General features: G+C 40.8%; 1 protein-coding gene across 3 annotated transcripts; it reads right to left on the bottom strand.

The window, feature by feature from the left end:
* Positions 1 to 998: 998 nt before the first annotated feature.
* On the bottom strand, positions 999 to 26998 carry LOC309407360 (phosphatidylinositol 3-kinase regulatory subunit gamma; the record flags this gene model as incomplete). 3 transcript variants are annotated; one of them, XM_082002858.1, is made up of 10 exons in its annotated part: positions 26471 to 26998; positions 11305 to 11416; positions 8882 to 8980; positions 7267 to 7447; positions 6315 to 6440; positions 5410 to 5552; positions 4090 to 4266; positions 3192 to 3266; positions 2639 to 2809; positions 999 to 1200 (listed from the first exon to the last, which is right to left on the bottom strand). In XM_082002858.1, the coding sequence occupies exons 1-10, from the start codon at positions 26574 to 26576 to the stop codon at positions 999 to 1001; spliced, it is 1392 nt and encodes a 463-aa protein (XP_081858984.1). In that variant the 5' UTR covers positions 26577 to 26998. The 3 variants fall into 3 exon arrangements, with proteins under 3 accessions (XP_081858984.1, XP_081858986.1, XP_081858985.1); XM_082002860.1 differs by lacking the exon at positions 4090 to 4266; XM_082002859.1 differs by lacking the exon at positions 2639 to 2809.

Raw genomic sequence — 26998 nt, forward strand, 5'->3', positions numbered from 1 at the left:
CATTGGTCAGCAAGAGAACTGCAACAGGTGAGTGCAAGCTTCATTCTAGTTTACATTCTGAAGCACAGTATCATTAAAAACTGAAAAAAAGGATCCCAAGCTGAGGAATGGGAGGAAGGAGGGGGGGTGAAGAAAAAGGAGAATGAGCAATTACATCAGATCAGACAAATTTAGTGTTTTGAAGCCACACAAAAAAAGCCTTTTATTTGTTTCAAGTTTTGGTGTAGAGAGTATGTGCAGATGCTAATTCAACCTTCCCCATAAGTGCTCAATCTAGCAACAACCAAAGTTTTGGTGTGTTCAATTTGGTTATAAATGTTTTCTTTAAGTGAAGACCTGTAGTGCCACTGAAGCCAAAGCTTTGTTACTGTTGGCAAAAAAAATAAAGCAACTTTTCTTTACAAGCATTTTTCCATTTAAATAAAAACCTGAAGCTTTCCCATAATTCCTTTGGTCTTCTCTCACCAAATTCCATGCTACCTCAAGACAAGCCCTCTTTTGGAAGTTCGGCTGAATCGCAGTGAAGCTGCTAAAATTAACAGAGAAGAATTGCTGTGGTAGAGTTTCCCCCCCGGTTTCTTGGGAGTTTAAGACTGAAAGACATTACTGATGCCTCAAACAGAGGCTTCAAATTGCCTCTACACAAACAAGAGAAAACAAAATCCAATTAGAAGTTCCACTGAAGGTGCCTGGCAAAACATTATCTCCATAAAACGATGGTTTGCTTCCAGTATTTTTGTGTATGTTGTGTTGAGTTTATTCCCCTCATAAGGAAACAAAAGTATTGGTGTAAAAGCACAGCTGAGCTTTTAAGGTAGCACCAGGACACCTACACCCAAGTTGTCATCTTGTTGCTGCTAGGCCTCTTTTTGATTCACATTCACAGAATCACTTCTTGTGCAAAACAAGCAGTCTAAGGAGAAAGAATGCCCTCCAAGTTCTAATAAAAATTGTAGAAAAGAATCCAGGACAGCCAATACTTTCCTCCTCCCCAAAATTTATCTGCAGAGAGAGGGAGGCATCTGTGCGTAGACAGGATAGGCAAGCCTGACATTTAGGGAATCATTGTGTTGGACAAGGGATGTCTGCTGGTAGTGAAGAACCAAATCCTTAAGTGTGCTGTACAGGTTATATGGTTCTGCAAAGCCATAACCTCTTGGAGTGCTGTAGATAACACAGTGTTTCACTTCTCCATCAGCTCTGCAAGGAAAGGAAACAGGGAAGCTTAACATCAAAGGACAAACCCAAAGTGACAGTCTATTAACAATTAACTAATGCAGCAACCCTGCCAGTCACCAAATTACATAATGGAGGACCCAGTAGATGCAAGTAGAGGAGATTAATATAGTCTGTGAAGAAACAGTGCTTCAGGGCATACGATTAAACACTCTTGCATAATAATCCACATAAGAGGCCTCTTCTATCCCAGCAGTACAATTCCCTACTGCATTGTTCTCTGAACGTTTCTTGGAAAAAAAAAGTCATGGAGCTTAACCAAGAAGATAAGCACCTGAAGTTAGCAATGACTTTGTGCTCAACTTATCTGGAAACCTTTCCAGTAACTGAAGAAGCCAAAAATCACCCACAAATTCTTAGGACCCACAGAGTATTTCATGAAATGCAGCACTAACCTTCAGTGCGCATTTTTTAATGTTAGGCATGGCATGGGTTCAAGTGGTTCATTATCTGAAGTCATAGTGACTGAGTCCCTAACTTGGCAGAGCAGTTACTGCAACACAGTATTTCCAAAGCTGCTAGAAAAACTTATCAGCCAGAAAGATCGAGTATTATGTAATCCCTGTACTGGAGCCTATTACAATCCAAGTCACATGTACGAACAGGTTACATTATGCCATCCCTTTGCTAGCTTGTAGTATGATACCAACCAAGTGAAAGTATCTGAGGAACCCATCACTTCAGTGGCCGTGACAAACAGTATCTTGAAAATAGCAGATTCTACAATCTTCAGTTACCTTGAGGTGATATACCTTCACATATTAATTCCTCAGACTTGCTTTCAGAAGCAATTAACCTCACATGAAATAAATCAGTGAAAGCCATTTTGCACTCCAGAACAGGCTTGAAGGATTTTTAGATAATGGAATCAGAGTGTTTCTGACCTCTATTACACCAGCATAAAATGAAGTAAAACACAAGAAATCAATGCAAGGCTGTGTGAATGTCATTAAAAACTACTGCTCACAAATAATGTCTCCTCTGAAGCATTAGCATTATCTTAAATGTACAAGAGAAAGCATCTAGAGTTGGGCATGTCTGAAAATGAGAAGATGTTACAGTTTTACAGCCCCGTTTTTCTTCTTCCCATGTGTTCCTTGGCAGGGAAGAATAGGGGAAAATTTGGCCTTAATTTACTTATGACTGTAGAGCTTCAAGGTTGGGATACTTCATATTTTGTCCTAGCTACTGTGGTGACTGAAGAGACTGCTAGGACTACAGTTATTGCACATTCAAAGCACATTTTTGCAACAAAGCTTTTACCATGCTAGTCTTCCTGCAAACATGCAACACATTCCAATGGGTAGGCCTAGGCTAGGCCTGGCTTTTGTTCTCCAAAACAAAGACCTGTGGTAGAGATTTATGAATTGAGTAGATAGAACAAAAAGGAAAACAGACTTACACCACCGAACAAGCATAACATCCTTTCTTGCTACTCTCGCGAATTAAAAACGCTCCATCAGGTTTCCCACAGAGCAAGTCTTCTGCTTGGATACGGTTGAGATCCCCAACAAACCAAGTTTTCTCATCGTGATGTGGCAGGTTTTCATCTTCTTCATTCACAAAGTATGCGCTGAAAGAGAGGGTGAATTTGTTAACTTCACCAGTGGCCAGTAAAGGAGTTAATAAGCAGAGTGATTATTTTTGCAGAACTCATTCAAAGAAATACCAGAACACACCCAAATTGGGAGGTCAGGCTCCTAATGGACATATATTAAAGGCTTCAACTTAGAACTTCATTGTTCCAACTTTGTTTAATCCTAAATGTTTCAGCAGAGTTGCTGCTGCCTCACATGACAAAGTTGCCCTAGAGAATTTCTCCCTTTTTCTGCAGTCCTTCCTTTTTCTACACTCCTTTACTGAGAAACTAGTGTTTTGAATTATCAACCACCGCAAGAGAAAACACTTATTAATGGAACACTTCTCAGTAAAATCATATGTATAATGACACTTACTCATCAATATTTTCATTTTTGATCCCCAGCCAGTCGTTTATTCGCTTCTGTCTCACCCCTTTGTGATTGAGCCATCTGCCAGAAGAAGAGAGCATTAATACGTTACTTCAGAGTACATGTATGGGTTTTCTTACTGAGCAAGCTGAAGCTCAGACACAAGGTCCCACAAAGAAACAGTCTGGAGCTTAGTTTGTTCTCCAGTAGCAAAAGCCATAGAAAGACCATAGATTCCATAAGACCGCTTCCTTGCATCGTCTTCTGAGATGCCTCCTTTACTGGACACAGCAAAAAGGAGCCATAAAGCAACCTCTTAAATGAAGAAAGAGGAGGACTGAGCTGAGGAGGACATACTGCTCTGCACAGTGCAGTCCAGAAATGAAGCAGAATAGCAGTCGTGAGAGCTGCCTGTTTCTCTTGGGAAAACAAAATGAGTATTGCCACTGGCTTCTTCTAACCCCCTAACATCACCTTCTGAGACAGTGTTTCCCTCTGCCTTCTGCCAGAATCCTAGTGCACTCAGTCCAGCCCAAGGATGTTAGGAACTGCATAACAGGGGTGTCAGTGAAATCAAGGGTGGGTATAAGCAACTTCTGCCACACCTAGGACAAAGTACTAACTTCCGTTGCATTTGCAGGCACAGGTTTTGTTTATAACTCATTCATCTTAAATGTTTTATTTACAGGAGTTCCAGAATGTGCACCTAGTTATGGCAGGCTCTTTAAGTAATGAAGTCATGAAGACGCCATCCAATTGCTCAGACATCCCATGCCAGATGTAGTACCTTAGCTTTCACAGAACTTTGGTTATGAAAAGAAAATTAAATTCCCATTATCCTGATGGAAACAGCCATTAATCAGGTTCATCAGAGACACTATTCTGAGGTACAGGTCTTACTTACACAAGATACTGATCTCTGATTTTGCGGAGCTGAATGAGGTCAGGCTTGATACTATTCATTTTCTTATCAGTCTCCCTGTTGTCCAGAGCTTGTTTCTTCAAATCTTGTTCCAGGCGCATTTTACTATCATGGATCTCACCCAGGCGTGATTTTAATTTTTCATAGTTCATCATTATCCTGCAAACAAGTGTAATATTTGAGACATGAGGTCAAACCAGCCTAGAAGGACTGAACCTTACTGGTAGCACTTACAAAAGAGTATCACAAGAACTACTGTAACAGCAGCTCCTTCCTTCGACCACCTCATCTTAACATGAAAATTACTGTAAGAGTGCCAGAAAAGAACTCTTGCCAGAAGGCCTACCACCCTTTTGCATAGTTTGAACCTTCAGTTTAACTTAATATATTTCCTTCTGGCAGGAACAAATTATCTCTAGGAGGATAAGCTAGAACAGATTCCTCCTTCACTGTCAGATTCACTTTTTGGTGTATCAGTTATACAAGCCCACCACAGGTACCGGTACTAGCAAGATTGCAAGTGCAGGCTTCAATTAACTGATCAAGAGCTACTAGGAAGTAACACCGCCTATCTTTTCATTTAAGATTAGTTTGCAGGCTTGGCACAATTCAGAAAAATTACATATTTCCCTTGTTAATTGATTTTTAGTCAGAATGAAGCACCGCAATTGCATAAGATTGTTAAAGGTAACTGTTTTCAGTCTAAAAATCTCCTTGAGGTTACCCTGCTGTGATTCTTAAAGCACTGTGTCAAGTTAGGCATTAATACCTGGTATTTTTTCGAAGTCCCAGATACAGCTTTTTCTTTTTCTGCTAATATCTTCACAGAAGGGCAATTTCAAATGAGGCCCTTTACTGAATTTGTGTTAATGACCACTATCCACTACCAAGTAGTGGCAATTAAATACTAATCTTCTTTGAAAGTGACTAAAACTGACTGTGGACCATGAGATTTACCAGATCTATGTACCTTTCACAGTTTACAAGTAAAGATTTTTCTGAATTATATTCTAAGCAAATCCAAATAAAAGTGGGATAAGCAAATGACATTATTATTTCCTGATACTTTCCCAGTCCTCATCACTGTATCTTGTTTTACTGAAGTTGAGAGAGAATAATCCAGAGATCCTCCACCTCTTCTGTCTACAATGCAATTCCTCGACAGAAGAGGGCTTTTCTGAAGGTCTCAGAGTACATACTGAGTTTACAAAGTGTTTTATGTGATGCAATAAAAGATTTTCATGGGAGCGTCAATGTGGATGCTAGTTCTTCCTTGTAAGGAAACACAACTTGAGAGCCTACCGTTCAATTTCTTTGTCATTCCCCTCCCTGCGAAATCGCTCAATGTATTCTTTGCTGTATCGTTCTTGTGAGTGGCACTGTTCCTCAAATATCTTAATAGTTTCATTAAATGCTTCAATTGCAGTCCTCTTCATCTGAATTTCCTATGTGAAGAAAGAGTCCTTCATCATTTGTTCATGATACAGATGACAATGCAAGACTCTATTATGTTCCCTAAATTGACTGAGAAGATGAACTTTTCTCTCCCCACAAGTCAAAACGTGATTAATTTTAAATTTAGTCAAATGTCAGAGTTGGGGAAGTACAGGGAAGACCTGCTCCCTGTAAGTCTACCCATCTCCCCCCACATGATGCTCTCTATTAGGCTGCAAACCCCTCAGTATTTTAGTCATATTTTCCATCTTAGTTTGCAGGAAAACTGCCAGCAAACCTCCTCCCCATGTATGAACTATCTTACTTTACACGAAGCGATCCAAATACTGTATTCACACTTCCTTAATGCAAAATATCTGGTATCTGATTTGAACATGACTTCATAAAAAACATGGACAAACCCTTCTACAATTCTCACTGCAGCATACAGCAGCTGGAAATACTCAACAGCCAAGGAAGAAGTCTGCAGTGCAAAGCTTATAGGTGATGGCCTTCTCCACCGCTCTACCTTATACCAGGAAGCTCAGCTCCTCTTTCTTCCTCACCCCACACCATATCTTTAAGACTATCAGCAACGAGTAATATTTGCTGTTTTCATCCACTTTGAAACCAATTTGCTCTACTCCACAATTTACTAAGTTTTTTCCTTGTATTTTCTGACCTCGGACTGCCTTTATTAGCCATAACATGTTAAAATAGTTTGCTTTAAACAACAAGAAACAGACCCTACAGATAGCTAAAGTAGAACCAACCTGTGATGTTCTGGTATATTCTTCATACAATTTGTCGTACTCTTTACTCTTTTCCTGATACTGAGCATGGTATTCTTGAAGCTTTTTACCTACTGCATCTATATTATCTTCTTTCACCAACTGATCCTGTACATACAAAAAGCTATTAAGTCTTTAAGCAAAGCAGCTTTTCCTTAGTGTTCATTTGTCCACTTATGCACATTTGCATTTTACAGCTATTAGAATCATTTTCATAATCAGGTTTCTACAGAACACAAATACCATATCTAAATCCCCCTTCTTCCATGCAAGAAGTTCCACAGTTTACAGACAGTAGGAACTGGAACTATGGGACACCAAGGACTACACCAAAATACTAAGCTTCTAAAAACACACTACAGCTTAGGTCTAGGATTGTTTTCTCCTATTGAGGAAAGGAGGAATTTAATTGCTTGGAGTCTGAAGTTAAAGGTCAGAGTATTTTTTTTTCCAAGAAGCTCTGCAGTTCTTTTTCCTTAATAAAGGACAATGTCTCAGGCTACTGAACAAAACTTTAAAAAATATTATTGAAAAATTTAGATGGCTGTGCACAGATGAGCAGCTGCATGGCTCATAGGTGCTTCAAGAGCAACACTGTCTAGAACAGTGCCCTGTGAGTCCATGGGGAAAAAAAAAGGTTCAAAAAAAAGGTTCTCAGAGGTTCAAGTCTGTTGCATGTCAGAGTTTCACTTCTGTATAGGACTGCTCAGAGGGAGACTGGAAACTTGATAAAATGAAGAACCTTAAATAGCTAGACAATTTGGAAGACCCACTATTACAGGCAAAGTAAGGTCAAATGTGAAAACTCACCTTTCTGTTTTTTCTTTTCTTTTTTTTTTAAATCAGGCTTCACAGAAAAAACAAAATTATATACACATTTGCAATTTTTTTCTTGTCTGCACTAGTAGCTGTTGGGCTCCAATGAAGATCTTACCTGCTGGTACCGGGACACTGGATACATCAACTTCACATCAAGCTTCGGGTTATACTGAGCAAGAGACTCATTGCGGTAGTGGTTAATCAGTTCCACAACTGAGTTAAATGTCAGTGGATCGGAAAAGCCATATTTTCCATCCCGATGATAGATCTTTATCAGCTTATTGTTGCCACCCTTCCTGTAAAGCAGGACAGTCATTTAGAGGTTTTACTGTAAACCTCCTAGCCCTCTTCAACACTAAAGCTGCTAACAAAGACACCAGTGAAATTCCTGGGCAAGTGGCTTAGATACTGTACACCTTCATAGTGATTCTTTACATACTAGCAGATATTAGGGAGTTTAAGAGTCAATACACACAGATTTATCATCAGATATTATTTGAACAGGAGCAAAGCCCAAAGTAAATCTCTTCCTATGCATTCATTATGGAGCCAGTTTATGGTATTTAAGACCTAGCTTTGCCAGAAGTTTTGCAAAGGAAAAAGAGGATGCTGAAGGCTGAGTAAAGGAGCCACATGAAAACCCAAACCCACAATTTCCTGCAATTTGGGTCACTAATAGTATACAACTGAGTATACATTTATGCAGTGATTAACAAGTCTTTTGAGTTATGGATACTAATACAGGATACATGAACTTAAACAAAACCCTTTGAGGATTATAAGACTGTTGTAAGTTTAGGACTTTACCCAGATTTATACATTCTAGCAGTTTCCACAAATATAGTGCTTATTTATTCCTTTTTTCACCAACAGATTGTTTAGGCAATATCCTGTCCTTCCTGCACTCTCCATTTTGGTTCCTAAAGATATCTGCATTCAGTAAAATAACCAAATCATGCCAAATCTTAGGGCACAAGCTGTGAACTTCAAGGCAGAAGTCAAAGCAGAATTTAAACTATACCCTTGGGGTCAAAGCTCCCATTAAGACAATGGCATTTCATGGAAAGATCAAATATCTGCCATATCACAGTACCTCCCAAAGGTGTGCTACAGAGGCAGCAGCTTTTGCACCTCACCCATTTGCCTCTAACAACCAATCTTGGGAGCCTGGCAGAGGCAAGCAACTGGACAAGCTGGGCAAGGCACCAGCAGCTAGTCACATGAGATCTGCTGCCTAACTGCAGTAGACAGGGCTGGGGCAACTCTGGGAAGTCTGCCACTTGCAGAAAATTTTAATGAAGGAACTCAATATTTCCTAAACTTTAGATCAGAAGGCACAAGATAGCCTTTTTACAAAGACACTGTGTTCGATTCTCCAGACCTGCATGCTGATGATATATTCAACACACTCCCATTAATCAAAACTCTAGTTCATAAATACCTTTTACCTTAGCAGTTCTGAAACTATGAATCACTACTGAATGGCTCTCCTCCCCAAGTGCCAGCTAATCTACACAGAGATCCTTACAGTAGTGTTTAGTAAGGGACAGGATTGCACAGAACAGAGCCAACTATCAGACCTGTATATTTGCTAATTCTGTGATATGCAGTACCTTTGGGAACATCTCTCAACTTGAGCCACGTCAGCTTTACACAGCCACTGCTGTCACTGGTATAGCAACTAGCTACTCAGGGTTTTACTATGTGGACTACAACTGCTCAACGCTTACCGTAATGTCAGAGTGTAGTCTCCCTGCATCTTGGTTGATGCATCACGCACCAGGAATGTTCCATCTGGCATGTCTCGTAATTTGTCATTTACTTCTTCTCTGGAGAATGGAAAGGAAGGCAAAATTAGAAGCACTGAGGACATTATCACCTTTGCCACAGGTATCAATATTGGAGCCAGTAACCATACATAAGGAGTTCAACCTTAAAAATATCAAGCAATCTACTTTCACACTCAGGCTCTTCAGTCTTTTAGGCCATCTAACATAAGTCTGAACTTGTGTAGTTATATTGAAAAATAGCAGCTGCAGTCAACTGCTACTTAGGAAGAAGTCTCCATTTAAGCAACAGTAGCAGCTGTGTCTCAGAGTTCACAACCTTTCCCTGTAATCTGCTCAGGTTTTCAAGTCCACAGTGGAAACAGGTGCCCTTTGAGAAGCCAGTCCTGACCTCTTAAGAGATGTCTCTAGCATCATAGCTCAAAGGTGTCTAGAGGTTAGCACAGTTTCAGTCTCAAGAGACTCATTACTGTCTTAACTCTGATCTTACTTAAAGCAGTTTTAAACCAGTACAACCTTGTTAGCTTCAGTGCAACTGAAGCGCAACTTATTTACAACTGAAGCAAAAGGATACTCAGTCAAGAGCTTTAAGTTAAATCAAGAAATCTTTTAGGGAAAGTGAGTACCTGTAAGCATTTAAGAAAATTATTTCAGGTGAAGAGTTAAGTGTCTTGCCAGGTTTGACCATTTCACCCAGATTACATATCTCACTTTATAACAGCTCCCTCACAGGTTCTTAGAAGCACTAAGCACTTTTTAATATAATCATTTGGAAACTAAACTTTATCAGGTAGCTTCAACATTATCTAAGTGAGGTAGGAAGCCTAGTTGAATCTTATAAAGAAAAATCAACGGCAGCTTTTTTGTTCAAATACTAAGGAACAAAAGTATTCCTACAAAATTGCCTTAGTTTTGATTTAGCTACCATTCTGTTAGTAAAACTGACTCCTATTAAGTATCATGCACATATCCGCTTACTCCTCTCAGAACATTTTACAGATTGGACCCAGCTAACTCAAATGGCCTTCCCCTTTTTGAATGGATAGAATGATCTAAGGCCTTGAGCTTATGCCTGCAAGTTGCAGCCTGGAGCTTGTGACAAAATTTTCAGCACAAGTTCTTGAATGAAGAACATGGCTCCTGCCCTGAGAGCCCGATGCAGCCTGTACCTGCTGGCTGTCAAGTTTGGCTCAAACAATTCCATCTTTACATACACGTATATCACGTTTTTATCTAATAAAGCCACTCCAATGTTATTTGTACTGCATTAGCTCCTGCCATCACGTGCACTATTAATTGAGGAACAAATCCACAGGCAATAAACTGATACCAATATCAAGCAGTTTTAAACAAACCCTACCTAGTGGGTTTTGTGATCAGGTTTTGCCAGTCTGCTTTGATTTAGAATTAACAGAAAAATATCACTGCCAAGGCCCTTCAAAAGCAAGATCTATGTGGGTTTGTGTTATAAAGATAAGGGCGGTACAATAAAGATATGAAAACTTTATTTCCCTTCTCAGAATTTCAGTGAACTACTGTGGCAAACATACTCTTCTTACCTGTATTTGACAAAGTCTTTCAAAGTATTATGTGCACAATTTTGAGCAATTCCTGATCACACTCCCAGCACGCTCATGTTTCCCCTTACAGTTCCAAATTCTACTCTTCAGAAGTGCCTTAACAGGGAAAGAGATACTGGACACCTCAGTTCTTTTATGCAATTAAGTGTATAAAAACTGGCACTTCATTTTCTGAACCTAACCCAAGCCATCTATTTTCTCAAACACATAGGAAATTGTTTCCTTAAGAGGTAAAACTTATTTGGTATGTTCCTGTATCATCTGCTCAGTATAGCTGGTGATGGCTAGCATTTGTAAGAGCTATTTTTATACCAACATGTAATAGAAATTAATACAGGCACAACTTTAACCAAATGTTAAAGAAACCAAAAATAAAAATGCAACTCCTTTTATTCTGAGCAAGCCTCCTCCTGAAAGTTTGCTAAACTGCATACATCCCAGCATTGTATACTTAAAAAACCTTATTAAGCTAGCACATTCAGAAGCATTTCTCTTTTGAATGAAATATTTTTCTCTTTTTTAAAGACTTTTTGTATCTGGAGAAATTTAGAAACCCAAAATAATTGTCACCAAGACTGGCAATATCTGCACCAGAACAATAACAACTTAAACACAAGTCCTGAATCCAGTCAAATACTTTCATTTAGGTGCTTTGTCAAATACAGTCCTGAAGCATTTCCCTTCTGTAAAATGCTGCCTGAAATATCTTGAATTCTAACAGGCTTATTCTATTTTTAATAACATGTTGATATATTTTAATTAATATATTTTAGTAATATTGTTTACCTTGAGATGTCACCCCAGTACCACTCTGCTTCCTGCAGAGAGAAACTGGAGTTGTCCTTTATTCCATTCGTATTGACTGGAGTCATTGGTTTGGGGGGCTTTGGAGGAAGAGCTGAAAATGAAGAACAGATTAAAGAAAGGTAAACAGGGGAGAATGCTCACTAACTGTTAATGAAATACGACAGTGAAAAAACGAGAAAAAAATGTGCATCTTGATCTCAGATTTCAAGCTCTGTCAAAATGGAATCTGTAATTTTAAAAGAATTTTGAAGTTAACAGCTGCACTGCGATCCCAGATTTCCTAGTACTGAAATTAAACATGTGCTTGAAGGAGGCAAAAGGAAAAGAGTATGAAGAAACATGAGTTTTTGTTAAAAGGAAGACTGGCTCAGGCATGAACAAGGGCAATCACCACCTAAACTTCCAAACAAGTTACAAAGGTGTATTGTGTTTGAAAGCCACAGCCCAGAGAGCATTGTGCACCACTATGGGAAAACTCCAGTTGCTCAGGCGTCACCAGTCCTTATGCCAACCCGCAAGAGAAATGGGTGGACTCTTCTTCAGAGGGAAAAATGCTGCTAGTGAGAGAAGTGCTGGCTGGGCAGTGGTATATCCATCACAGACCCAAGGTTCACGTTTCATACTAGATTTGTCGTTCAGGCTCCTGTTAGGAACACAAGTTATGACCCTTTGAATACTAAAGGACATAAGGTGATAAAGGAAGGAGAAAGGGGACATTAGGTCATCATTAGAGTGCCTGCACCACTTTACATAGCTAAAGTGTTTACCACAGGAAAGAGGATGTTACAAATCCCGGAAAGACAGGCAGAACTGCACATCTGCAGGCCTAGTGCATACCTGCGCAGAATTCCTCTATTCTGAATTTGAGGCAACCAGGCTTTTACTTCTGTTCTCAAAGTAGGTTACACAATGTAAGGGCATACAATGCACTGAAGCTCTTTCTATTTGGTCAGTTTTTGCTCAAACAACTTTATCATGGTCTTGAATGTAAGCTCTATATCAGGAGTAATTCAGCAGCCACAGGCATGCTCATGTATTGGCAGAGACTTGTCTGTCAGCAGAAATGCATTACACTATTTTCTTTGAGAAAGATGTCTTGAGTGCTCTCCCCTGCTTTGCAGAGGCTGAACGCTTCATCAAGAACACTACCACCGAAACTGAGCATTTTTCAGGCATTTCGTGAGACAGGGTGTTTTACAGGGGCAGGTAGTATTTGAATTCAGAGTAAGAAAGCAGCTACGCACATTGCTTTGCTGCTAGCACATTTTTAAGGCAGACCCTGAGCATCTATGCTCCCAGTCCTATGCCCTAGCCATTGGATTACACAAGCATGAGTGAGCAGACCTGACACACACTGACAACAACCATCTTTCAGACACACACAATCCCGGTGTACAAGCAGAAATACAAATAAAGGGAGCAGAAAGAAGATTTTGATCTCTAGCTCTAGTGAAGAATAGCTTAACAGAGAGGTGTGCTACTTGGCACCATCCATCTGCTTACCTCTGAGCCACACCTCCCACATTAAAGAAGAGAAAACAGTGTTCCAACTGCAGTTCCAAATACCATTTCATGTTGAATATCCCACACAGTAACTTCACTGTTCTCAGACAAACCAGCAGATACTTTAATCGAGCCAATCTAAACTAAATCTGAACCTTGACCCAGACGTTTGCACCCTGGGGTTGCTGACCAAACACCTGATTCAGATAGCAGCATTCATTCTGTGGGACTGAGAATTAAACTGTAGCATACAGGTTCTTTTTATGGTGTGAGCTGGGAACTTTCAGGTGTGCACATATCTAGTGAGGCAATGACAGGTCTTGTTATAAAAGGAAGGTGAAAACCTTTGGATTCAGTGAAGTAGCTTCCTGGTTAGGAGGCTTCAGTTACTCCTAGCTCAACTACTACCATTTTTTGTATAGCACCTAAGTATTTGTACAAAGTACCACTGCGAGTAAGACACAGTTCTAACACTACTTTTCTTGAAGCTCCCAGCCCCATCCTACTTTTGCAGGGTCAGAGGAGCATATATCCAGGCTAAGCCTGCCGATATATTGTATTTACTGTGCCTTATGCTGTTCCACTTCCCCCATTCAAAGTTCCTGAATTAGAAAATGTCTTCAGGTCCTCCCTCCTCCCCACCTCACATCTGGGCTGTGCTACCCTACGTACTCTAAGCAAGCAGCAGTTCTGAGTCTCATAAGCGTCTGCACATGGCAGCAAATCCGAGTTCAGAAGACATGTAAATGTTCTGATCTATTCCAAAATCTTTTCTAGATTCTGAGTCATCAACAAGAGCATGAAGATTTATGTAAAACACACACAACAGCATGGCGAATTGTTAGAAAACTATACCAACACCAGCAATTATTTCACTGGGTCTTGCAAGTTAAGGCTTGGACATATCAAAAACTTCAAGGCATTTTACAGCGTAAAAGCCTGTTTTACACTGGTAATAGGGGCTTTCCAGAAGAGGCTTTCAAGTATTCTCTAGAGTACTTGAATACTTCTGTAGCCCTCCTTGTAAGATTAAGTTTTGCTCCTTTATATGCTGTGGAATTATTTAGCAGCTTTGTTAGGGCTCACTCCAAAGCGCTGGGCACAGAAAAGCAAGCTAACAAAGACCAGAAAGGTAAGGAACGGGAGTTTGGCATATGGACACAGAGCACTAGACATTACACCAAAAGTCCTTACTACAGGTAGGGTTTTTTCCTTCTTTCCATTAATAGGTAGGTATCAGTTCTCACTATCGGGGGTTGTCTGCAGAACTTCAATGCGCATGAGAAAATTGGAAGGCAGTTCTTCCAGGGAGAAGAATAAGGCTTGGACCAGTTCCTGTAAAACCTGACTCATGGAAGCCAGTCCTTTTCACAATAGACTTTTGAAAAACGCTTTTTAATAGCTTGCACATTTTAAAAACACAAAAGTATTTGCAAGGGTGGATCCTGTTTCCAGAGAGCTATGGATCTAATTCTTTACTTTCAATACTTTGAGCTCAAAGTCTTAATAGATTTCCCCCTGTATTGGATATAGAACCAGGCCCTTGCTATTGCTTTACCCACTAGACTAACAGTAGACCCATCCATTTCGGTATTTCTTGGCTACTCTTCTCGGCCTGATGTGACTGGATAACTAAGCACGAAGGTAGTTTAAACCCCACAGCCCAGAACTTGTGATGACACAAGGGGAACATTTTGTAAGAGCATGGCAAGTCTACTGCAACAGAGCAGCATTCACCCTACTGCTGCTCTCATAACAGTGGCCCAACGGGCTGCTAGAAGGGGCATCCTAAAATAGTTTTTACTAGTACCTAGACAGTACTAGCCACCCTGCCAGGAGAAAACCTGTGCTGTTTCTAGATGTGAGAAGCTACAGAGACCCTTAAAGGCTCTACCGATTTTGATTTAAATAAAAAAAAAAAGCCAGTCTTATAAACCTGAATTGATGAACATTAGAGAGCTAAAATCCTACAGTAAATAAAATAAGCCTGGCTTGAAGGCAACAGAAATGCTTTCAAGAGAAGCCGTGTTTCTTTCCATGTCACTGGGTCCAATTCTGATGTAGCCACAGGCACAATCTCACTTTATCTCAAAGCAAGCTCTGATTAGAGTGAATGATCCCAATGGTTTCTTGCCTCCTTTTTCCTGGGAGAGAAAGAACATTCATCACAAGTGATTAACAGCACAATGGATCTATCTGTTCTAATAAAGAACTTGCTGTTAGCACCAGATACACAAGTATCCTTCCCCTACCACGTCTCTAGGACAACTTTACAGCACAGATTTTTGTAAAACCCAAAAGGCAACAGCTCAGCTGGACCCTTCCACTCCCGCATGAGTGTATTCCCAAGATCAGGTTCAGCCCTCAGTGACCATGTCGCACACAGCGATGAGAGACTGCTCTCAGACTGGCTCTCCCTCACGTGCTAGTGGGTATCTCTGGTTTGGCTTTCTTTAGCAACTCTAGTCCCTTCTTTCTAGCTTCCCCAAGCAGCCTAGCTTAAGCTAAATCCCAATCCCAGATGAGTGTCACTTTGAAGGCGGGAAATAAAAAAGAGCTGGTGATGGAGCAGAGGCGGCGGCAGCCAATACTGGCCAGGCCCGGGATCGGATGTTGCTGACGTCAGGGCCCGAAAGGCTGCCGTGCCAGCTCCAGCAGGTACCTTCAGCTGAGCTGCTCCGCAGAGCTGCAGCACAGGTCCTTGGAGAGAAAAGCCTATTGATTAGGCTTCACCACGGTAATGTTTCTGATGCTTTCTTGACTGCATAGAATCACTTTTTAAAAAGGCTACTCAAGATTTAACTGACATGATTCCCTGAAATTCAAACCACCTCCAACACCAAGACAACCAAGAAAGCTGGCAACGGACTAAAGTTTATCACAGTTGTATTTTTTTTCCTTTGAAGTTTCTTGTAGAAAATACTAGGCTCTATTAATGTCAAATTTAACTTCAGCTAAGTACACTGTGACTTCCACGAGATACACATTTCTCACAGTTAGGTTTTAAATCAAAAACTTCACAAGTTTACATGATTTAAGAGCCACTGAGCCCTATGTATGAGGGTTTTCAATGGCACTAATTTAGGATGAGTGAAAAAAGAAGAATGTCTTTGGTATTCAAGTGCTACATCCCACACAGCATCCAGTCACGCAGCCCATTTCTTCTCTGGCTGCAGTATTTGCATACAAGATAAACCTGCCAGTTAATTGAACTCTAATTTGCAGTTTTAAGGCAGATGCCACTTAGCCCAAGAATGGTTCCATAACATATTTCTTCTAGTACTTTCCAAGAGCTGCAGGCCAGATACTGCATTAAAACCAGCTATGCTTTTAAGTATTAACTCTACCTTACTGTTACAAATGATCACAACTACCAAGTACTCTGATAAAGTCAATTTAAGTCACTCGGCACTTCCACAAGCTTGTTTACTAGCCTTCTTTCTGATGCTCTCAATCTACTCTCCAGCCACATTGTGACAAGCAGAAAACAGATCAGAGGATTTCTGGATATAGTTACCCAGCTTCAAAAAGGCTGGCAGAGTAGATACCCTACAAACTGTAATATAAAGCTCTAAAAAGTATCATTACTATGGAAACATGCAAGTAATCCATGGTTAGGCAAGCTAACATTAGTCCTTAAGGACACAAGGGTTCTCCCTTTGGAGTTGTAGGTGAGGACTTGGAATGAAAATGCAGGCTAGCTTTTTTTTTTTAAATACCCCCCCCCCCCTTTAACTACTCTCTGTAGCCTCACTCAATTTCTCAAACACTCTTCTCAATTTCTTTAACACTTCCAAGGCAAAGCCTCAAAAATCTTTCTCTCCCTCAGGCCTGTACTTGTCACTGCTGCACGAGATCCCCTCAAGACACTTGAGAAATAAAGCATACACTGAACAAAGGTGCTTCTTGCACATCATTTCAGAGAAATTGTGTACTACATGTGAAAACCAGAGCAATAAGGCACCATGCTTTTGCAGAGATTTTCCAGCTGACAAAGAGGAGGGTCACGCACACCTGCTGACAGCAGTTCACTCCCCACCAGTGGCAGGTAAGTTATCTTGGCAGCTCCACATCTCAGCTTGTCAGTTCTCTTGCCAAGACCCCTTTTGCAAAGTACTGAGCACCAATGCCCTCCAAAGCTGCCCTTCCTCAAAGGGCAGCTAACACGCACCGAGCACTCCTCAGGGGATGGAGAAGGAAGCTACTTGATCACACTATTGCTGGCCACAGAACCTCAGGCATGCTCACATTTTCGCTCTCCTCCCCCAAAACAGGCGAGATGCCAACGAGTAAGATATATTCAAAGAACTGAAGTCTTTCAATATCTCATTACAGAAAACAGCAGACAAGTTGGCAGAAAGCCAGGCAGGCTTCCAATGAAAACACTCCCATTATAGCTTCACTTATGTTTCTATAAACTTTCATAAAAAACAACACCTTTAAGAAATATTTCAGTTTTGATTAATTGGCTTTTTTGATAAAGATCTGTTTTGTTTGAAAACTCCCCAGCTATCCAGTCCTCTCCCACACCTCCCAACCACTGTTTCACCTCCTACAGCCTGCCAGACTTCTGCTGCACTCTGTTCTTCACAAGCACCCACAGCTACCGCACAGGTTGAAAGATTATCTGCTATGGGACACCTGCAGAATGGTGGACAGCAACAGTGTGTGAAGAGGCTGGCTCAAATTCAGAATTCTTCTGGGCATTTCACAAGCACCCCTCACTCCTTTGCAAGGCTTGTTACTTCATGGGCCAAGACAGAAGAAATGGAAGATGCTCACCATCAGATAAATGACATTGGGATCTTTGACTTCTGTGTTACAAAGTAACACAGCATCTTCTCTTCGTTCCAGCCTTTGCATGAAGTTGCAAAGACAAAAAACCCCAACTTCCCAATTATTTGTACTGCTTGACGAAAAATCTTTTTTCTTTCAACCACAGCATAACAGCTGCAAAGCTACAGTGGCATCAGAGGTTCCATGACTAACATGTCTGAGATGGCCATCCCAAAGTTAACACAAGGAGGATGAAAAGGACAAGCCCTCTTTACTTACCAGGCATAATTAGCACACTATTAATAAACTGGATACCAAACCAATAACAATGTTTTAGAAGTTTTGCCATGTTTTATCACTCAGAATGACTGTTACTACCAAGCATCACAGGCTCAGCTTGCTTCACAAAGGAACAGCTTCATCTCCTGGCCAGTAGACTTAGGCTATTACCAACTCTCTGTATGAAAGTCAGCGGCAGACATTTTTATTGTCCATGAAAATCTGAAATGTTTGATAAGAACAATTGTACTTTATAGTATCCAATGTACTGTATAGTCTAAAAGACTATATAATAAAAGCAGGTATAAAATGCAAGGAGCAAGTAGATTCTCCTTCTCACTTATTAACTAAAGCCGTTCCTCATCAGCCTTCACAGAAGAAATACCACAGCATTTTTTTCTACCCCTCCTCAGGTAGAATCTTCAAACAAGTATTAAAAAAATACTCTTTGGTCAATACATGGAGATAGATTTTAGTTAAGAGTAAGAAAAACACGAAAGTTAGCATAAGCTAACAGAGCTACAATGATCAAGAACAAAGAGCTAGCTTTTCATTGCAGAAGACAGAGAATGAAGTCAGGCCTGAGTGGTGACACACTATCGCTAGGAGACCCACCAAAGCCAAAAGAAAAAGCCATTTTAAATAAAATCAGCCCAGGGCTGTTTTCCCCAGATATTTCAAAGACTAACCATCCATCCAGACATCAGGTATAAACCTCATAGGAGAAAAAATTCACAGAAATAATCAGGACTACTGAGAAGTTTGCTGCACAAGAGCCTACTTAAAAATAATAATAATACAGCTGTAAATACATGGGACTCTTGCTGCTCTAAGCAGCATTTTATTTCAGCTTACCACTAACTCAGACCTTTCAGAGCAATACATAAAATTGTTCCTCATACAGTACCTGTCCTTGTGCTATGGTCAAACTATTTTCTAGTTACCAAAGTAGAAATATTTCAACACCACCTAAATTGCTAACAGAACACCATCTAAATCAAGATCAAAAGGTGCATATCAAATCAACACTCCAGGAGAAATTTGAAGTTAGAAAAGTATTCAGAGGAAAAGCATTGTACATTGTGTCACGCATCATCTTTTCTAAGAACCTTGACCTTGAAGGAAGTTACACTGAGGCAGAAGTCCCAACCCATGCAGTGCCCTCATCAGAAGCTGAGTTTCACAGCAGGCATGGAGTTGTCTAGCCAGGCTCAGACTGCATAGCCATTCCTCGTGTCGAGATCTCAAGGTGTAACAGAAGAAATGGATTCAATCTCCTCACTGAAGTACACTGTGATCTTCAAAATTTTTTAATGAAATCCATTTCACAGCAGCAGTTTGACTTCTTTAGTTCTCCCAAAAGGGATCAGTAAGACTGTACTGTACCCTTCAAAACAGAAAGGATTTTAATGAATGTTTCATCTCATTGATTCAAGCTTCATTGTGTCCTTCAAGAAATTACTTTTGGAGACAGGACATGAATCAGACTAAAGATGCCACTAACACCAAAGACTTCTAATTTGACTCTTGGGAGAAGGTCCTCAGAGGGCCTCTACATTAGATTGCTATGATGTGCCCAAGATGAGTACGCAGGGCAGTGCAGCATGAGTACCGACAGCCTGGGAAATTTAATTGCATGTACAAGTTTGGGTTGTAACAGACAACAGAACTTACAGATGCAATATGGTCAATGAACCTCTCATCCATCTCACCTCCAAAACATTTTCCTGGGTCCATTGCAGATGCTCTGGGGTTTTTTTTTGGTGTGTGTTTTTTGTTGTTGTTTGTTTTTGTTTTGTTTTGGGGTTTTTTTGAGGGGAGGAATGCAAGGAAGGAAAGAATTCCTCCAAAAGCAAAGATGGTCATATGCAGCATCAGATTTTAGGGACTACAGAGGCTGAAATTCAGGATAAGGCTACAGAAGATAAAAACCCTGAAAAAAAGACTCTTGTGGATTTTTTTTTCCTTTCATGGGGAAGCGGAGGAAAGTAACAGAGTAAATAGTAGCTAACAGAAGGAAGAACAAGAGTCTCAATGTGACACCAACCCAAAACTCAAGTTATTCTGTAGTGAAATAACAAACAAACAAGAAGGGGATATGGATTGATGAGTTTTTTTGATTTGTCCAAGCCCACAAGTTTTTGTGCTGAGAAACATGATGTTTTTCAAGCTTTTCATAAATAACCATGCATCTGCTTCAGGGATATCTGATTTTAGAAGAAGTAGCATTTCTATGAACTATCATTAAAATAACATTTTTTCCAGTTCACAAAAACTGGTAGAGAGTCTGGGTGAATGTTGGAAGCAGTCACAGGTTGAAGCAGCTGAAGTATTTCATCTCCTTTTTCAAAGAGCACTGGATGGAAGGTAGCCATCTCGAGTGTGCTGCCAACTCAAAGCCAGAGAAGAACCTGGATCCTGTTCAGCCACAGGAAGGCTTCAGAGTTCATTGTGCTTTGGCATCAGGATGCACCAGGCAGCCGGTCAGTGTCCAGCAGAGCAGCCGGGGTCCTTTTTGGGAAGGGCTACAACAGGCACCACTGGCACTTCTTTTCAACTGTAGGAATTCTTATAAAACTCCCTGTATATAGCCACTCTTCTTCAGAAGAACTAGAAAACCAAGGTACTGGAATATATTCACTGAAACATTGCAAAATCTTTGTCTATTGAGTGGAGGTCACAGCAAAGATGAAGGACAATGAAAGTCTCTTCTAAAGAGGTAACATCCACTCACATTGTTTGGGGACCTGGCATCAGCTCATATGCTGTAGTTTAGATTATGTGGAGAACCAAATTCTTGCTTACTTAGCTATTGTGCAGATTTTAACCTGTCAGAAGAAATGAGATAAAAAGCAGAAGAAAAAAAGAAAATCTGACTCATTTCCATAGGGGCAATCAGCACACGAGCAGAGACTGTTCTTTAAGCATTACTCAGCAACCTACTTTACAAAAATGAGTTTCCAAAAATCCAGCTAGAATGGATTTGCTTTAATGGGGCCAAAGTTTTACAGCAACCTGTTTCAACAGAGTTAACAGTCTTTTTGACAATAATAAAGTGTAAGCTTTAAAACATACAGGGAATTCTGATAAAAATATTCTTTATGCTGCTGTTTCCAGTGTTCTCTAGTTCTCTGCCCAAAAAGTGACTCACTAAACAACCAACATGAGATGATGTAAGGCACCCAACTGCTTTTAGTACTGGGCACAGATGTGTATGACCAGCTATGCCTCTCTGCTTTCCCAAGCTGTAGAGCAAAGATAAGCCCAAATAGCTTCATTCTGGAATAAGATACCACGCAGCCAATGCCAAAGACAGAAGTCAACTCTACTGCTTGGGAAAACAATATTCCCGCAATGAAACTCCAAGAAGAGTTGTCTTCTTTTGAACAGGTGAGGCAGAAGTAAGTACCACAGTGATGACCTCCTGTCAGGTATAGGCATCGTGCAAGACACAAACTTGTTCAGAACAACAGCTGCAGAAATAACATTTGCTGCAGGTTTTGCCTTCAAACACATGGTGAAAAGCTTGGTTTCTTCTCAGAATATTCTCCCATGTTTTAATTTGCATAAACCTACAGCTTTACAGAACACAGAGCTGAACAACTCCTTTCAGCAAGCTTTCCCTCCCCAACTATTTCTACATCATCTGAACGACTACCGATAAACAAAAGTGCCTTTTAAAGCAGGCTCTCCCATCTCAAGCAAAACATCATTTCACTTTATATTAATGATGCTATTTTTTGTGTTCATGTATTTAATTGAAAGCTGATGAGTGATATTCTTTAACAGTTAGAGCCATCAAAATGAAAACCAAATGCAAGGAATGCAAAAGCAAGCCTGAAAATGCAATCAGAAATAAAAAATGGTTACAGCAGTCATTAAATGAAAAGAGCAGTAGAGAAATCTAGATGTAACAAGAACAAAATACAAGTGTTTCACATCACTGTCCTCACAGAGCTGAGACTCCAGTTCAAACCATTTTCCAGGATATGCAGAATACAAGTTACTGAGCCTTATTTATTCCCTGCTTTACTCCAAAACAGCCTGCACAAACTTCCCTTTTGTAACAAAGAAACTCTCAACCCCCAACATCTGCTTTTGAGAAACATGACTTTCAGCAAGACTTTAAATTTGTAATGAAGACAGTTGCTGCTACAGTGCTGCTGGCTTGACTACATGCACTAGTAGAACTACTGTTGGTTTGGTGGTTTTTTGTTTTGTTTTTTTTAAGATGTCTAAGAGCAGAACTTTTCTTTGATAAGCTTCTGGAGTCAGCTCAGATAAACTGAAGGACAATACTGACAGTGCTATTAAAGTTTGCATCTGTTCTCCCACTGGAAAACTAGTCAGGCATAGACATGCAGTGTTCACCTACATCTGGCTACTGCATACCACAAACCCCATTTGAGAAGCCACATTCAGTTTCCACTGTAACATTGATAATGATACAGCAGGACTGGTGTCTGGGTAAACATTGCCCTTGAGATCAGAACCCTATGTTTTCCAAATTACAATTATAGTATTGCTCCCCTAAAACAAGGGTTGTCAAATTATATGAGAAGAAAATAGAAACTATAATGGATAAATACACTTTTTCACTTGAATACTTGTCTCACTCATGCAAAAGCAGCACTGCCATTGCAAAGTAGACTAAACGAAGCAGCCTATAGATTATTGCTGCCCCCCGCCCCCAAAAGATTTTGTAACAGCAGCATTGTCACAGTCAGTCTCGGCACATGAGGCAAGGTAGAGTAATATTGTTGAAAAAGATCGAATTAAAAACATGGTTGGTCATATTTGGACATAACAAGCTTCAAAAAGGGAGCTTTCATATAGCTGTAGGACAAACACTTATTCTATTATCTGCTCATAAATAGACAGAGCCTATTCTGCATTAGTAAGCCTACTTTAAACTTGTGGTTTTCTCCATAACTCACACAAATGAAACTAACCTCTAATTTGTAGTTGAGCCAAATATCTTTGCTGACATCTGTGTCTGAAATCCCAGCGGAACATTCTTACTGATTTTCATCCAACTGTGACAAAATGCGTTCAGTGATTACACATTTTATCATCAACACAACTGATAATATATCCCAGATCTACAGAGGGAAAGACATTACTTAGTCCCACTTATTAGAAGCCAGGTAGTACATAGGTAGTTATACTTTAGGTACTCTGGTAAATTCTGCAGTCAATTCAACATCCTCCACTCAAAAACTTAACTTATGGCAGTAACACCTTTACAGAGACCTGAACAGATGCTGTTAAATAAAAACTAAATTCAATCCAGCAATCCATTTCCTTGTCTTTCAGACAGCAAGACCCACAGCAAGGACGAACATGCAAGTGAACCCTTGACAGCCAGTTTCCCAATGCCAGAACCAGCATATGATGCTGCTATGGCCATAATACTCTACATTAACCCTGATTAGAAAGTTTAGAAGCTACTATGTTAGCTGTATGCAACTGATGGTTCTGGTTTCATCTTTGGACACTGAAAATTATTTAGTTGCACATAGTATTATTTGCCACATATAGATCCTACCTTACGCCAGCGATACATTTTGTTATGCCAAAAGCCATGCAAGCAGAAGGAAAGCAGAAGGTTGTCACCACTGTTGCTCCTGTACTGGTTGTACTGCTGTAAGGCATGCTTTGCAAGGCTGGCAGAACAGAATCCCTAGTTCCACTGCTCTGTTTAGGAAAACTGTCCCATTCCTATGTTTAAGATGGATTAAACGCTAGCAGAAAGCTAGCAAACCCTTATTGCCTGACCCTGCCTCTGCTGGAGTTGGAAAAAACTCCTGTGTGAGAGAGGCATCAACTTCATTATTCTTTTTGAACTTTTCAGCAGAGGCTGAAAGGACCTGCTCTAAGCATCCATTCACACCTACAACCCTGGATAGAAAATACAGCGCACTGATTAGCTAGTGCAGGTGCACTGAGGCCTGACAGAAGCTATGGCTGTGACGCACGCTGCCTGCCATCACAGGATTTTATATCTGCATTATCATTGGACAATGCTAAGGTGGGTATTAAGACAACCTGCCAAGATAAATTAAAGGTCTGCTGCCCTTAACAAGAAACAGTATCCCCATCCTTGTCTTGGAGGTTATGGGTGACACTGCACATTACAGTCACCTTGCTTTTGTCTTCTGCCTGAAGTTTAGACACACTAAAATGTAATCACGAGCAGTCATGCATGATTTGAGACACTTAGCTCCTGCTATCAGTAGATGCCCAGTCCTGCAGCATAAAGACCAACCAAGGATCTCTTCACGCGAGTTCTGCGAACAAAAGACTGTGCTGCCTCCTTTGGCAGCGGGGACTCTCACTGCATATTGTTAGTTTGTGCGCTGCTGAGAAAACATATTGCCACCATTCAGCTGCTCAGGAACTCTAGCCACCACGCAGGGGAATGCTATACTGAAAACCTTCAGAAATTTTTGTTGGAAGCGGGCCAAATGGAGTTGTGGTTGTTACCGGGTGCAAATGCAGTGACTTTATCCCAAGGCATGCCGAGTGTTTAAGTCTTCCAAATAAATTCCTCCACGCTCCCCTTAGGGATGACCTATCATCCCAGACCAGAAAACCCTTTCCTATCCCATCTCCGGACAAGGAACAAGCAGCAGACCACCCCTGGCACACTCTCCCTCCCTCCTCCTGCAATTTAAAAGTTATAGTTCTATGAAATCAGGACATACACTTGGGGATCATCCCATGCATCATTTCCAGCTCTGGCTTTTCTAGTTTAAAAATATAAAAGAGAAAGTTACTGAACATTTCAGGGATCAGCATGTAACATTAAGTCCTTTTGCTAACTGGTGTTTGGACCATGCAGAGCCTCGAACCCTGACAACAGGGCTTCAATGATGGAAACACTGGCATTATTAATGACAGAAGAACTGCTTCTTAATGTGAACTTCGTAAGGCTGCGTGGATGAATTCCTGCAGCAATATTGGAAAGTTTTCTGACCAGTTCAGTTAGGCCAGCCCCTTTTAGCAGCCTCCTCACACTAAGCCTTTCAAGGGGCTTTATTTTTTTTAAATAAAAAACCCCACACCAATTAAGTCACCTACAGTGGAACTCGGGTTTTTGTTCACTTGATACAAGCAAGAACCAATACTAACCTCATGAATAGTTAAAATCAGAAGCATTTACAAGAAAGATACCCTCTAAAATTCACAGAAGCAAACAGATTTGACTGAACTTTACACTTTCAGGAGTAACATCTAAAAATAGGTAGTTGTAGCTATGCAAGAATTTAACAAGTAGTGGCCAGTATTGTGCATCTGATCTGTCCAATTTTTAAAGCATCAGAGTTACCAGAGGAAGTGAGTACAGGTCCTTGAGATCCAAAAATCTCAGGATGATCACCTCCTTCTCTTTTAATTAAAGTAACACATACCTAAGGGCGGGGGGGGGGGGGGGAAGAGCTCACTACACTGAAACAAAGAGACTAAACCACACTTGGAGATAGAAGCTACAATTCCAGCACGGATTGAAAAGCGCATTTTGAAAGTCTAACAGTATATGCCACACAGAAGATACCACTTAGAAGCACTTACTTGCTATCAATTTCTCTGCAGGCTAAGATTTTTGACACATATTTTACTGTACCTCCTGGCTGTACAGATCAGAGACCTGAGAACATAAAGGCCCTTCAATTACCTCACTGCTCTCAGCCTGTTAAGACTCTTACAAGTATAGATAGAGTTTCACCAGTACCCATTTATGCTTACTCTAATTCATTACCAAAGAAAGACTCAACCTCTTCTCCCTGTAAGCCTTCCCTCACTCTTCAGACAAAAAAGAAACTTTACGTCCCAAAAAAGAAACTTCAGGCAAGCAAGGCGACAACGCATTTCTTCATGTTCAGCACTGGCAATCCCGGGGTGGTGGTGGGGAAGAGTGCATCAAACCCTTTTGAACAAGGTTATTAAGCGTTATCAAAGTAACAGTGCCTCCAGGGATGGATTCCAGCCTGTTCCTAAGTATTATCCCGCCCCAGCACCAAAACCCAGCGACAACACACACCTCATCTGTCAATGCTGGAAGAGAGCTGGCAAGAAAAGGGTCTCGGAGACTGTACAAACGATTAAACTGGAACTGAATAGAGGTAAGTAAATCACTACCATCAAAGTGTTACAGGCACATAAAAGCACACAGGTGAAGAGGCTAATAAAAACGCTCCTCTAGAAGTGAATACAGCCGAAATATACGGTTTTCAATAAAGGCTAAAAAAAAAAAAAAAAGTCGGGAGAAGGGCTGCGAGCAGCTCTCCTCCTTCCACCTCCCAAAAGGCACTATAAATTGCAGCTATCCTCCCCCCGCAAAAAAAAACCCCAACCAAACCACCCCAGTATTAAAATACCGCCCAGGAAACAGTGGGTTCAAGTCCCTGGAAAGTTTACGCAAAGTTTAACTACAGATTTTTATTTCCCCTCCCCCCCTGCAGATTCCCCCTCTTTTTTCAAAGTCTGCAAAGGAGGAGGGAGGAAGGCAGGGGAGAGAAGGCAGGAACGACAGGCGGCCCCGGCCCGCTGCGAGGGGTGCGCAGGCAGGCAGGCTTCGGCTCCCTACCTGGAGGGTCCATCTCAATGTAAAATATCAGCTCAGTGGAATAGGGCATCATCACTTCCCTCCAGTCCGTGTCATCGCGGTCCATATCCCACACCGTGTTGTACATCGCGACAGGCAAGTCCCGGCAGGTTTATAAAGAAGAGACTGGATTTCTCGGGTTTTGATGGAGGGGGGGGCGGGGAAAGGAGGGGAGGAAAAAAAAAGCCGAGAAGAATCCACTCGGCTCTATATAATACTTCTCGCAAAAAGAAAAAAAAAATAATTAAAAAACCGCTAAATTAAACTTAATTAAAAAACCCACCACAGAAGCCACCTCAGCAGCTGCCCTGCAGGAACTAAGATAGGTAGTTATAATATATATATATACGGAGTGCTGCTTTTTGTTTAAAAAAAACACCTTTCCACAGAAAAGCCACTTTCCTGAATTCTCTCTAAAAATCGCCGTTTTCGGGGTATTTTTAAAACAGCGGGCTGAAAGCAAAACCAAAATCCCCACACAAAAGCGGGGGGATGGTGGTGGTAGTAAGA

The sequence above is a fragment of the Phaethon aethereus genome (assembly GCF_964289735.1).
Source record: "Phaethon aethereus genome assembly, chromosome: 8".
Taxonomy (NCBI): Eukaryota; Metazoa; Chordata; class Aves; order Phaethontiformes; family Phaethontidae; genus Phaethon; species Phaethon aethereus.